The sequence below is a fragment of the Halyomorpha halys genome, unplaced genomic scaffold (assembly GCF_000696795.3).
Source record: "Halyomorpha halys isolate HHAL.00 unplaced genomic scaffold, Hhal_1.1 Scaffold185.1, whole genome shotgun sequence".
NCBI lineage: Eukaryota > Metazoa > Arthropoda > Insecta > Hemiptera > Pentatomidae > Halyomorpha > Halyomorpha halys.
The window spans coordinates 1,217,393-1,230,542 of record NW_027106126.1 but is presented as its reverse complement, the minus strand read 5'-3'; the positions used below and the strand labels follow the sequence as shown (position 1 = coordinate 1,230,542).

At 29.4% G+C, this 13,150-nt stretch overlaps 1 protein-coding gene across 1 annotated transcript; it reads left to right on the top strand.

Moving 5' to 3' along the window:
• Positions 1-8,639: 8,639 nt before the first annotated feature.
• LOC106679221 (NPC intracellular cholesterol transporter 2) lies at positions 8,640-9,775 on the top strand (the record flags this gene model as incomplete). Its single annotated transcript, XM_014418234.3, is given in 3 exon segments — positions 8,640-8,765; positions 9,258-9,430; positions 9,539-9,775. Coding segments are annotated over 3 exon segments (389 nt in total), but the record flags the coding sequence as incomplete, so codon positions are not given.
• Between the last annotated feature and the right edge of the window lie 3,375 nt (positions 9,776-13,150).

The following is a 13,150-nucleotide window of genomic DNA, read 5'->3' as shown; positions in this document are numbered from 1 at the left end:
AGGAATGGGAGTATTTTACATTTCGAATTGAGAAAATGGATCATTTATTTTTATTGGAGTATTTTGAAGATTCACAAAATTATGGATTGGGAGAAAATGCTAGTAGGAAGCATTTTGGAAAGTATTAGGAGTATCTTGATGCTAAAGATGAAGCATAACTTTAGTTCTTGCTTGCTTATTTGGTTCTTGTGTTGCTTCTTTAGTTCACCATTGAATCAAATTGGACACCACCATACCTCATCAATCATTGTTAATGAATATGGCATCTCCTCTAATCAACCCTTATTCTTAACAAGGCTTCAATTCAATATTGTTTTCCAATCAAACATTTTTGAACTATTTTTTTTAAATTAACCAATCAAAAACATTGTATTTATTATATTAAGAATAATCATACTTTTCACAATATATAAATTTAATATAAGAATCTTCCTTAATTATCTAGATAAAAATGAAACAATAAGATTAATCAAAATATTCAACTCCTCTAAAACAAAAATAAATCAAGCGAAAACTATAACTAACCGTTAACCCAATAGAAATAACATAAATAGTATTCCTAATTATCTAGATAAAAATGAAACAATAAGACTAATTAAAGTATTTAATTCAATAACAACACAAATAACAATTATAATAATTATATATTTATTTATAACCATAATTGTAGTTTCCAATGTAGCAAAAACTAATTATGGACCTTTACAAATAAAAAACTAATATGAATAAACCAATACGAAAAATACATCCCTTATTTAAAATCATTAATAATTCATTAATTGACTTACACTCACCTTCATCAATCTCATTGATGAGATGAGGGGTTGAACAGTGGAAGGAGTCGTCTCCACCCAATAATTTCAAAAACCCGAAAATTTGATATTTGATAATCTACTTCAACTGCAAAAATAATGGTAAAACAATATTCAAAGAGATTGTTATACACAAAACTGCTAAAAACACTATTTGAGGTCAGTTAAAAAAAATTATCCGGAAAAGAGCTAATTTCGGAGAACACTGTTCAGACATCCGATTTAAGTTGGGAAAATCCGATCAAATCGAGTGGAAATTTTAGAACTATTTAACGTAAATAACTCTTATAGGGCTCATATTTTAGCAAATTTGCTCATCTTTAAATTACGTTCTCTTAGGTTTTCTTGTGTTGTTCCTACTTTTTAAGATATAGAGCTCCGAATGAAAAATTAAATTATTTTATCACTTTGAAACAGGCGCCATTTTTTATTCCCCTTACCTATACGTGGCAGATTCATCAATTTTGACTAGTAATCATACATAGTTTTCATTAAATTAATCAAAAATAGGCAGATAACTGCCGTTTTTCTCCTCTTGGGGTCTTGTATTATGACTGGACTGATCGAAAAATACAGTCAATTAGCTTGAATATTTGGTAGTGCCATATGGTAGCTTCTTTTCTTTCGTATTAACAGTATTATTGTTGGTCAATATTATTTATCCCACGCGACCACTTTGAGTTTCAAATTTTCTTCTGTTTAAAATGCAAGAACCTATCCTTTGTTTTAAATAAATTGCTTTTCTTACCTATCTATTAACTTGATAAGTGAACAATCTCTGTAACAGATCTCTAAACTGCGGTCATTACACTGAGAGAATAATATGGGACAGTATTAAAAAAATATTAGGAATAACAATAATTCTATTTAAATTAAGAAGTCTGCATTGTTTACCGTAATAGATATATTGTAACTTTGACATACTTCTTGTAAATTTGAATGTATCTATATTAGATTTAATATACTCGAATTGCTTTTCCCGATCGTAATATGCAGTGTTGTTATTATTTCTTTCAATATAACGGAGAAAATTACCGCAGTTCTAGATTTTTTGAATTTTCTAGGAAAATATTATGTTCCATATTTATGATATTTATATTTTTTCTTCAACTTGTCATATTTCTTTTCATTCTAGTATACCCATGAACATGAGCAGTAAACCGAAAACTCATTTCAATGAAGAATGGGAACTCGATTGCTTTTTGACAATGGTGAATAAAAAATGTTGTTTAATATTCACTGGAATACACCTTATACTGAAACACAGTGTATAAACATAGTTTACATTTCACACCCCTTCTTCCCCTTTAGACTACACCTATGACAACAAGTCGATCACGACACACTTTTAAGATAAAAGTAGATCTTATACATAAAAAAGTTGGACACCCCTGCAATAGATGATTAGTTCTGCAGTAATTAATGGGGGGATGGGAGAACTACCTGTGTTGGAGCGAGGGGCTTTTCGTGAATGAAAGTGTAAATGTCTTCAGAGTAAAAAAAAAAAAAATAATCGCTGGTTCGGGTTTGAAATATACGGACCTGAAAACAAAAATATCACAAAAACCAATATAATGCAGAAAAATTAATAATAAAGAATATACACTTCCAAATGGTATAAAAATTTAATAATGTTAAAATATATAGAAATAAAATAAAAATAACCAATACACTCTTAGTAATAAAAAATATGAATATAAACACAAAATCTGTGGGCATTTATCTTGAGGAATTATAATGCTGAGTTTCTTCTTCATTGGTTTCTTCGATGTTGTAAAATTAGCACTCCTGCTTGGAAGCAGGGGTGCGAAATGTACCACTTCGTGGGACGCACCATAATTAAAAGAATTTCCTTTTTGATTCTTTCCAGAATGTATAGTTCAATTTTCAATATGTTAAAGGCATTTTGTTTTTTTAATACAAAATTCACGCTAATTGGATTTTTAATCCTCCAATTGAATAATAAGGAAAATAAAATACAAAAATATGAGTTAACGATTATTTTGAAAAATATGAGGTGATATCTACTTACAGACCGTTCCCTGAAACCAACCAGACGTTTCGCGTAATTATCACAAGTAAAAAGTGAACAAAATGAGAAAAATACGTTTTTTCTAAAAACCACTACTAACAAAATATATACAATTTTAAAAGCACTTATTTGAGTAATTGAAATTTTTTAATTTATAGAGTCTAATAAGCTCAGTCATTGTGAAACAAACTTCAAAAATTTTCAATTACAATTTTGTAAAAATTATAAATCATATTGTACGTAAAAATATGTTATTACCAGAATAGTAACAAGGTTTGAATTGGACAAGTTCTGATGAAACGATGATAGCCATACAGATAAACAGGAACAGCTTAGCAAAACCCATTCTGCCCACCCGAACACAAAGCAGGCAGCGAAGAAACTGATGTTAAGCTGCTTACACTGGATCATATGGCGTTCCTATCGATTTCGTATCGATACTACAGCCACAGTCGAAAATATTAGTAAACTTGCTTTAAATTAAACAAAATGAAGATTATTGCTATTATTTGCAGCTAGTAATTTAGATAAATAAAACTATTTAATAATACATGAATCCTTTAGTAAAAAGAATGTATTTTTGATAATATAAAACATATATAATTAATTAGTTCATAACAATGTGAGTCAAAAGTATTCCTACGCGTTCTTTTTTTATTTTAAATAGATGATAACACTGCTATTAATTCTTAGTTGTGTCACTTTCGGCTCTTAATATGTATTGAATTTTGTCCTAGTTCTCGGTAATAAAACTTGACTTGATCCTTCAGATATTTTTAAGATTGCTTTATAGGATTAATATAGAGTAACGGGTGGATAATCGGAATTCCATTTTATTTTTGAACTTAAACAATATTAATAATTACTTAAATAAACAATTTTATAACCATAATGATAATGCAGAACCAGTAAGAGGAATGAGGAGGGGGACAACCACCAGGTACCACATGAGCACATCATTGGGGCCAAAAAGGCACCCAGACTGTGCTGTATTTATGTATTATGTATTATGTATCCTTACTTGACCTATTGTATATCCTGGTACCTAAATATCGATTCTAACTGTAATGGTATACTAAAAATTTGTTGTCCCCAGTTTGTTTACATGTAGTTATTTCACTAATTGAAGAAGAGAATTGAAAGTGGTGATGGCAAAGAAAACTGCATCAAGATAATGCAATGATTTGCTGTTACAACAATTCAAAACGAAATAAACAAAAACTTTGAAAGTTTAATAAGAGTGCCACTGTTGGATTTTTAATTTTTATGGTAATTGAATTTATAAGTGTTAGAGGTATAATTGAGAGACAGAACATATTTTGAATATTTGGTTGTTTGTTAAATTTTTCATTTTATTTTTATATTTAAAGAATGGAACTGAGTGTTATAAAATTGTTTATTAAATATAAATATTATTCAAGTTTATAATGTGTTTTCAACATGAAATAATATTTTTTCTCTTATCTCCTTAGTTAATAATAAAATCTGTTAATGCTTTATATTTATTCAAGAATCTATCTCTGAAGGTTATCTTCCAGAAAGCAGCCTGAAGATGGGGGAAATCTCCCGAAACGTTGCTGATGATATGAAATAAACTATTGTTTTTTAATAATGAATAATAATATGTATCCATAGAGAGGCGATTATTTACTTTATTTATTTTCAGCGATTTGTAGTTCACAAAATTGGGAACTTTTCCCAATAATCTGAAAAAAACAAAAAAATGGGAAATCAGCGATCTGAAAACGTATTTCAAACCGCGAAAACTGCATTAAATTTTAAATTAATTGATTTTAATGGTAAAGAATTGAGTTATTTTTTCTCTCAGCTACCTCTGCAATAATTGTTTCGTTTGAACTTCTGTTGAAAGGCCGGAAGTTTTAAGACGCCACCTTAGTTACCTTGAGTCAAAACCGGCGGCGATCCACATTAGACCTGTGTGTGTGTTAAAATTTATTTAGGGACGAATCCATGGAATGATTTCGACCTACACACTCTAGCTAAAATAGATTGGCAACATATAGGATATTCATCCCTGATCCAAGAAATGTTTTGGTAGGGAGAATAAAAAAAAACATACGTATTGGTACTAGTAGGTATACTTTAACTTAGCCATATTATTTTCTTCCTGTTTATTTCAGAAGAGGAAATTTCCTCCTCTACCCCTTCCACCGTTCCTCGAGAATCCACGACTGTATCAAACAGGAATATTTATTTCCTATAATATGAAAATAAATAAATTATATATAAATTTATTACGTTTGAATGGCTCACTCTAAAAACTGTAAAATTGAATCAACAAATTTTTCAGCAAATAAAAGTGTTTTCTGACCTGATACGTCTAGTGCTAACAATGAATAAGTCCTTAATCCTTAACGAGACCTCACATAGGGTAGAACTAAAAATAAGTTGATTTGGTCAAAGGTAAAACGATTCTTCTCTCATCCCTGAAAAAATTGAAGAAATGAATACGGCCTCTTTATTCATTAAATGTCTTCTTTCGTTCGTCCTAAAGGACCTGGATCATAAGTAATCTATTCATGGTTTGTATAATAATTTAATAATTTGTTATATTTGAATCCTTTCGTTCATTATATTTCATTGACTGAATCATCAATAAGTTACCCTCACATTCGACCATTATCTCTTCTAATAATTTGCCGGCTACAAAAAATTGAGATAAGAAAATATATGGCCTGATTGAATTTATTGTCTGCAAAAAAAAAAAAAAAAAAAAAAAGAAAGCAAATCAAACTGCCATCATCTTGTAAAACAATTTTTTTTTTAGCAATCAAGTCAATATTTACATAGTTATATAAATTACCATCGCTACATTATAAATTTTGAACTTTCTGATGGTTTTCTGTTTATCGTCCACCACAATTTTTGAGTTCTAGGCTTGTGATTTTGAAAAAAAATATTAATTAATAACCTTGCAAATTAATTTAAATTATTATTTAAAGCTTAAATTAAATATTAGAGATAGCGTGACTACAACTCAGCGCTAACTCCTATAAAAGAACTCTTATTGACTGTTTCCTGTCGGCCGTTCTATTCCAAATGCTGGGATGGACAAGTGCTATTGTAAAAGAAAAATAGTGATGTTGGTGTTTTAGTGATATAAACCATGAAATGAATTTTGTTCTTTATAATATAATCTAAATTTTATATTTATTGTGAGGTTAATCGGTTTAAATTTTTCAGTTTTTTATTCTTGAGGCAAATGATTTTGTTAAATATATATATAAAATAAAGAAATAACTTTCTCTGAGGTAAGGTAGGTTTTATTGTTAATGAGGTTAATGAAAAACAATTTTTGTGGAATATATTTTTTTACTGATATTATATAGTTTATATAAGACATGGGCAATTAGCCTGAAAACAGACAATTTGATGAATTATGTAATCAATGGTTAACGTTGACTCCTTGAAAATAACGAAACGTTGGATGTTTTTAAAATAAAAGTTTAGAGAAAAAGTGGATCTTTGAAGTTTGTGTTAATAATTAAATTGATAATTACTTTATTTATTGATCAGTATTACAATCTACCACAAACTTGAGAAATGAGTAATAGTGCTAATTGAACACCAACTAGCCACCACCAAACATTAAAAAAGAGAAAAAATAAATAAAGCAAATAAAATCTGTGTACGATGATTTGAATATTAACGTCGCAGCGGTTGTTATGAGCATATAAATTTGCAAGGCTGGACAATGAGCCACCTTTTAAAATGTTAATTGGTGCTGGACCTACGCTTAAAGGTTCGAGATTTAGGCTGGTGTCTTCTTGTAGATTTTGGGTTTTGACGATTCTTGGTGTCGTAACTGTCGATCTGGACATCCAAAATATAGGCTCTTAAGCCCAAGAGGAGAAAAAAGGCAGTTATCTCACCCCAATTTTTTATTACTTTGATGAAAACTATGTATAATTAATATTCAAAATTTATGAGTCTGCCAAGTATAGGTAGGGAGCATAAAAAATGGCGGATGTTTCAAAGCGATAAAAAAAACACTAATTTTTCATTCGGAGCTCTATATCTTAAAAATGTAGGAACAACACAAGTAAACCAAAGAGAATGTCATTTAAAGAAGAGTAAATTTGTTAAAATATGAGCCCTAATAGAGTTATTTACGTTAAATAGTTTTCGAGATATAACTTTTTAAAAAGCAACATTTAATAAAAATGTAGTATGGTACGTACTGAAAGATCAGTAGTTAGTGAATTTATTTTGATAAATTTATATCTCAAAAACCATTTGACCTACAGATGTCTATTAGCACTCCAATTAAAGCTAGTTTAATGAGATATAAAGTAGTTTATGATGTTTATCTTCGTAGGAGTAATAGTTTACATGAAATTTGCTAAAATAAATTGATTTATAGTTGTTCGGACAAATTTTCATTTGGCAAATTCATATTCATATGTGAATATCATAAAAACTACTACCCCTACGAAGATAAGTGTCATAAACTACTTTATAGCAAGTTAAATTTCCTTTATTTTGAGTGTTGGCAGACATATGTGCGTCTTATGGATCTAGATATATATTTTTTCAAATATCCAACATTTTATACGGACAACGAGAAATTAACGTCTTTGTGTCTTTTTTCTTTGCGTAATTTTTCTTCTGCGAAGCTGCCTCAAGAAGATCTACATCGGTAATGTGATGTTTGACTAATCCACTTTTGTGAGCTAGACAACTAGATTAGATGTTATGACGCCCCACAGTGGTGGGAAACTGCCATTTTTGTGCAAAAACCTATTCAAACAAAAATATTGTTTAAGTTTTCTGTTAGTCTTATGAATTACGTGTTAAATGTCTATGTTATTCTAGGTGCTGAATTTTTTTTTATACTATGTTCAGGTGTAAAAACATAAATCTTATTTTTTACACCATTAAAATCAATTTTTCTATAAATAAAATGTTATTCTGAATATTGAAAAAAAAATTGAAGATTGTAGTACTAAGGACAACTGAAGGACAACAGTTTGTACTATAATCAGACAGCCCTGCAAAGTGGTGCGAAACTGTGGTTAATAATAAATAGTTTTCTTTTACTTTTTTGATTTATTGACCACCGCCCATACTGTCTTCCTATGAAAAATGAATTAGTTTAATTTTAAGGCTTCAACATGAAATTTATAATAACAGTAGATTTTTTTATTTATAAAAAAAAATTTTTTTTGTAATATATTTGGAAGAAAAATGTAATAACTGAGTTTAAATGTTAAAAATTAAATTAATTTTGATTAATAGGGGTTTTGGATTTCTATCCCATTCATATCAACCCTAATTAATGTCAGATTAAATTTTAAAAAATCGATTTTTTCCGTAGTAATTCAACTCTGGCAGTGTCTCTTTTAAACATTTAGATTCGATACCACTAAAATATTTTCTTCTTCCCATACTTCCTCTCTGTGCCATTTCTAGCATGACGGTTACTCCTTAAACTGCCAGGTCTCATGGCACTTGCATAGCTGTTTCATTGGTTGGGGCATTTTTCCTTTTTACCCTAAAATACTCTGAATATTCTGGCAGTTCAAATCAGGAGAGGTTATACTACAGTACAGTATGTTAGGTTGACTTTTATATTTTGAAGGACAGATATTAAATATTGAGATTTTCTCTCTGGTAAGTTTGAGACTTCATGAACTTTTGTTTGATTGATTTATTTTTACTAATTGTTATTAAATATTTGACATCTCCATTTTTTATTTTACTTATTTATTTTTTTTTTTTATCAAATAAGACTATATAAGATGTATTTTTAAAATAACGGATAAATTTTGCAGGTCAAAATGGAAAGCAGTGTACGGTATCGGATGTTGAAATTGAACCATGCCCAGAAGCTGCTAGAAATGAGCCATGTAAAATCAAAAGGGGAGAGTTTGCCTCCATTGGTTTCAAGTATACTTTAGGTATTATAATATTTTATTTTACATTTTTTGGTATTAATTATTTTAAACACTATGTTTTTGATTCTGTATGCTATGAATTGTAACAAAAATAAATAGTATCGACTGTTTCTATGATGATTTTTTCTTCCATGTGGAAGGTATTGGAGTAGCCATAATCCTAAAAATACTGAAACTATGGTGATCAGGAAACCCTCCAAGAAAGTAGCTACTCTTAATGTAACCAATGTCATTCAGGAGTAATCATGCAAAAACTAACACTACTCTACTTATTTTAGTTTTGGTAATTATTAAATATCTGTGGTGTGGCAGACTCATTTCCTATCCTATTATTTCTATTATAGTAAATTTTCCTCAAAGATATTCCATATAAAAATTTTCTACCTCTCTTTTAATACAATGATATAAATTATAATAAATTTTAATTTAGCAAATTTTATAGCTAGTTTATAAATTCATTTTTTTTTAATGTCTGATTTATTTATATTTTGGTAGATTTTGAACCAGTAGAACCATTAAAAACTCGAGCTTATTGGGCTACAGTACTTGCAGATTTGCCATTTGTTGGTATGGATACTGATTTATGCAAAGTTACAGAATGCCCTGTTGTTAAAGGTGTGCAAAAATCATATAATTATTCTCTTGCTATCTCAAAGTCTTTCCCTGCTGTAAGTATTATTATCTTCATTTTTATATTTAAGTATAATTGTTTTATTTGTTTAAATTACTTTTTTCCTAAGATTGCAGTTTTATAACACTTGCTTATCTGTTCTCAGCAAAAATTTGATATTAAATGTAAGATTTGGGAAGAGAATAAAGGACCTGAGAGGGAATGCTGTTTTATGTTCAAGATAAGGCTTATTTGAAGTTTTTCTACTCCAAATCTTGTGTATTATACTACCAATATTTATAATTTGTTATGAGAATTGTTTACTGTTTTAAAAAAACAAATATATCTTTTAGTTTTTCTATAGAAATTTACAAAATAAATATGTTTGGTTTTATAATTTTAATTATCTTCCATTAATTTACTGAATGATTTGGAAAGAAGTAAAATTGCCCACATTTTATGTTGTTCCTTTCCACTGAGCTAATCTGTCATGTATCAATTGATCTTGTCAAGTATGAGAGAAATGGATAAATCCTGTATATATTTTTGTCACCTAGTTAAATGTTATACATTTTATCAAATTTGATGTTTCAGGTCAGTAAATCTATTTTATAAACATTGCACTATCATGGTCCAATATGGTTATATTATAAATTGATCTGAAAATTTTTCATTCATGAATTAGTAAAGCTAATTCATCCAACTTACTTATTGTCCATGTCTCAGAACCTTAGTTCTGGTGTGAATAGATTAAAATTTCATAAAGCTGTACTTTCATAGCTCTTGGATATATAACTATATAGTATAATATAGAAATAATTATGTGAGACATATAAAATCCGCTGGACTTGTTGATAAAAGACCTAATTTCTTTGAACATATCATTTTCCACATCTATTCAACAACAGAAGTATACAGATTAATTTTTTCAAATTTGTATTCTCCAATTCAGTAAGTGTTCTTCGATCTGCATCACTTGTTCTACAAACACCATATAATTTGTTTTAGTTTCATTAATTACTAAACTTTTTCTCTTAGTATCCTCAGCAAGGGTAAGGAATGAGCTAGTGTTACGGAATTTAAGGAGGGTTTTATAATGAAACACAAAGAGAGTGTGTTTGCACTAATGGATGCCACAACCGACTGTTCTAGTCCCAAGGGATGTGTAGCCATCCCATGCTAGAGCAGTACCACCATCTACTGTTTTAATTTACAAACGAAATAATAAATCTTATTTTATACAACAGCTAGAGACAGCTTAGGCTGTCAATTTAGATTGATCTAAATCTCATGATATCAATCTCATCAGTATAGCTAAGCAGATATAGTGTTTTGTTAATATGAAGTTTTTTTTGGTTGTTCTTATATGAATTTTTGAACTCCTGTTAACTTTCTCAAAGCTGTTCTTAAAAAGAAAACAGGGTAACACATCACCTTGTTGATATCATTATCTAAAAGTGGCTCAATTATTCCATTTTGGATCCTTATATAACCAGGTTTCTACTTGCATCATTCAAAAGACACCCATCATGAGCTCTACATGCATTTCATCTAGGTTTGAAAGTCTCTATAATACTTTATTTTCTGGTAGAATTTGCTAGTTTCATTGTTTGTCTTCAAGGTCTGTGCCTTACCCAGCTGTTTATTCATCCACTTCACCTTTTTTTCCTCTAAAGTAACCTCTTTTCCAATCATCTGTATCTATACACCTAGGACTTGCACATGCGTATCACTGAAGCATTAGTTTGTAGGTCTTGTTTTTGGCTATATTGGCTTCAGTGTATGCTTCATCAGACCAGAAATAATGTGGTTCACTCACGTGTAAGTCGAGAATTTCTTCCAATGTTTCCAAAATAGCAACTTTGTTTTCAATCATTGTCAATGATAAGGTCTGGTGGAACCTCAAAGAACCTGAGGCATTTGTCTATACGTTTCTCATATCTCTTTTGTATATCCACATCTTTTAGCATTGAGACAACAAATTTTTAGTTTTGGCTAGTTCACCTCAATTAAATTTAAACTGAAATGATAAATAAATAATAACTAGTTTTATTTAATAATTTATATTTGAAATTTCTATGAACAGATCTAATCATTATCAATATAAAGGTAGCCAGAAAACATTGATAACCTCTGAGCCCAAAAAAATCGAAGTTGTCTAAATATCCATAATTCAAACAACACTCAATATGTTGTTTATACTAGTCTGAAGCTCAAGAGGCCTAGTTTTCTTATCTTTCTCCCTTTTCAGATTCATGTGAAGTTTGTCATTTTAACATAATCCTCTGTCTCTGTAGCAGTCCAATGGTTTGTCATTTCTATAATCAAACCTTTAACATAAAAGTGTGAAAAACACAAGTTAATCATCTTGATGGAATGGTTGAGTACAGAGTATCTTTCATGGTTGGCATAGTTGGATTTAAGTTTTCTGTGGTTAATAATAAAAGAAATTGATCAGAAATCAATGTCTTAACCTACATTTGAACTCCTTACCGTACCCGTGCATGGCACGAGATAAGATGAATGATACTTGATGCTTAGCCGGTGACTGTCACAGGATAAACTTTTTGGTATTTTACACTCTGGCCGTAACCAATGGGTTAAACCTTAACTCTTTATGAACAAAAGTCTTAACACTATCAATAAATTAACATAGAGGCATTTCTGAAAAACTGGATAAATCATTTAATAAATAAATTTAAATTATATCCATTATAGTCTCAAAAACTTTTATTCTTTTTATAAGAATGATGTTTCGGCCAATTTGACCATCCTCAGGGACAATCTATTACAAAACAGCTTTTATTACATCTATGATCCTCAACAATTCAAAGTAACAAACTATAAATAAATAAACATAAATTTATAAAATAAGTATTTATAATTTATGAGATGTAGATAGTTGACTGTAGATTACTGATTGGTGAAGATGGTCTGGGTGCGGTCAGCAAAGAATCAACATAAATAAACAAAAAATATTTATTTATACTGACGTTTCGACCTGAGTTTCAGGTGTTCATCAGGGCGTCTAGCGGAGAGGATTGGCTTAAACTCCTAAAACTATTGTTTTAGCTAATCCTCTCCCCTAGACACCCTGATGAACGCCTGAAACTCAGGTCGAAACGTCGGCATAAATAAATATTTTTTTGTTTATTTATGTTGTTTCTTTGCTGACCACACTCCCTGACCATCTTCTTCAATCAATTTATAATTTATCATACCTTAATACAATTTTAGAACTAAATAATTTTAGAAAATAGATAAAATTTATTTATTTATTAAACAACATTAACCATTCTCAAGAAGGTGTTTAAGATTATTAATTTTTTAAATTACTTAGTTCTAAAATTGTGTTAAGGTAAGATAAATTATAAATAATGTTGTTAATTATTTTGAATTGTTGAAGATCATAGATGTAATTAAAAGCTGTTTTGTCATAGATTGTCTTTGAGGATGAGCGAATTGGCCGAAACGTCGGACTTATAAAGAGAATAAAATGTTTTGAGACTATAATGAATAAAATTTAAATTATAAACTGTTCTAGACGATTTTAATAAACTGTTCTAGACGAGAAATAACTGCTTTATCAATGTATTTATTAAAGAACATTAACCAGTCTCAAGAGAGTGTTTAAGATTATAAATTTAAAGGACGAGTTGACTGGGACAAATTTCGTAATGATTTGGAAAACAAACTGGACTTAAAAACTCCACTTAAAACTAAACATGACATTGACGAAGCAATAAAAAACTTCACAGACTCTATAAGAATTTGCATT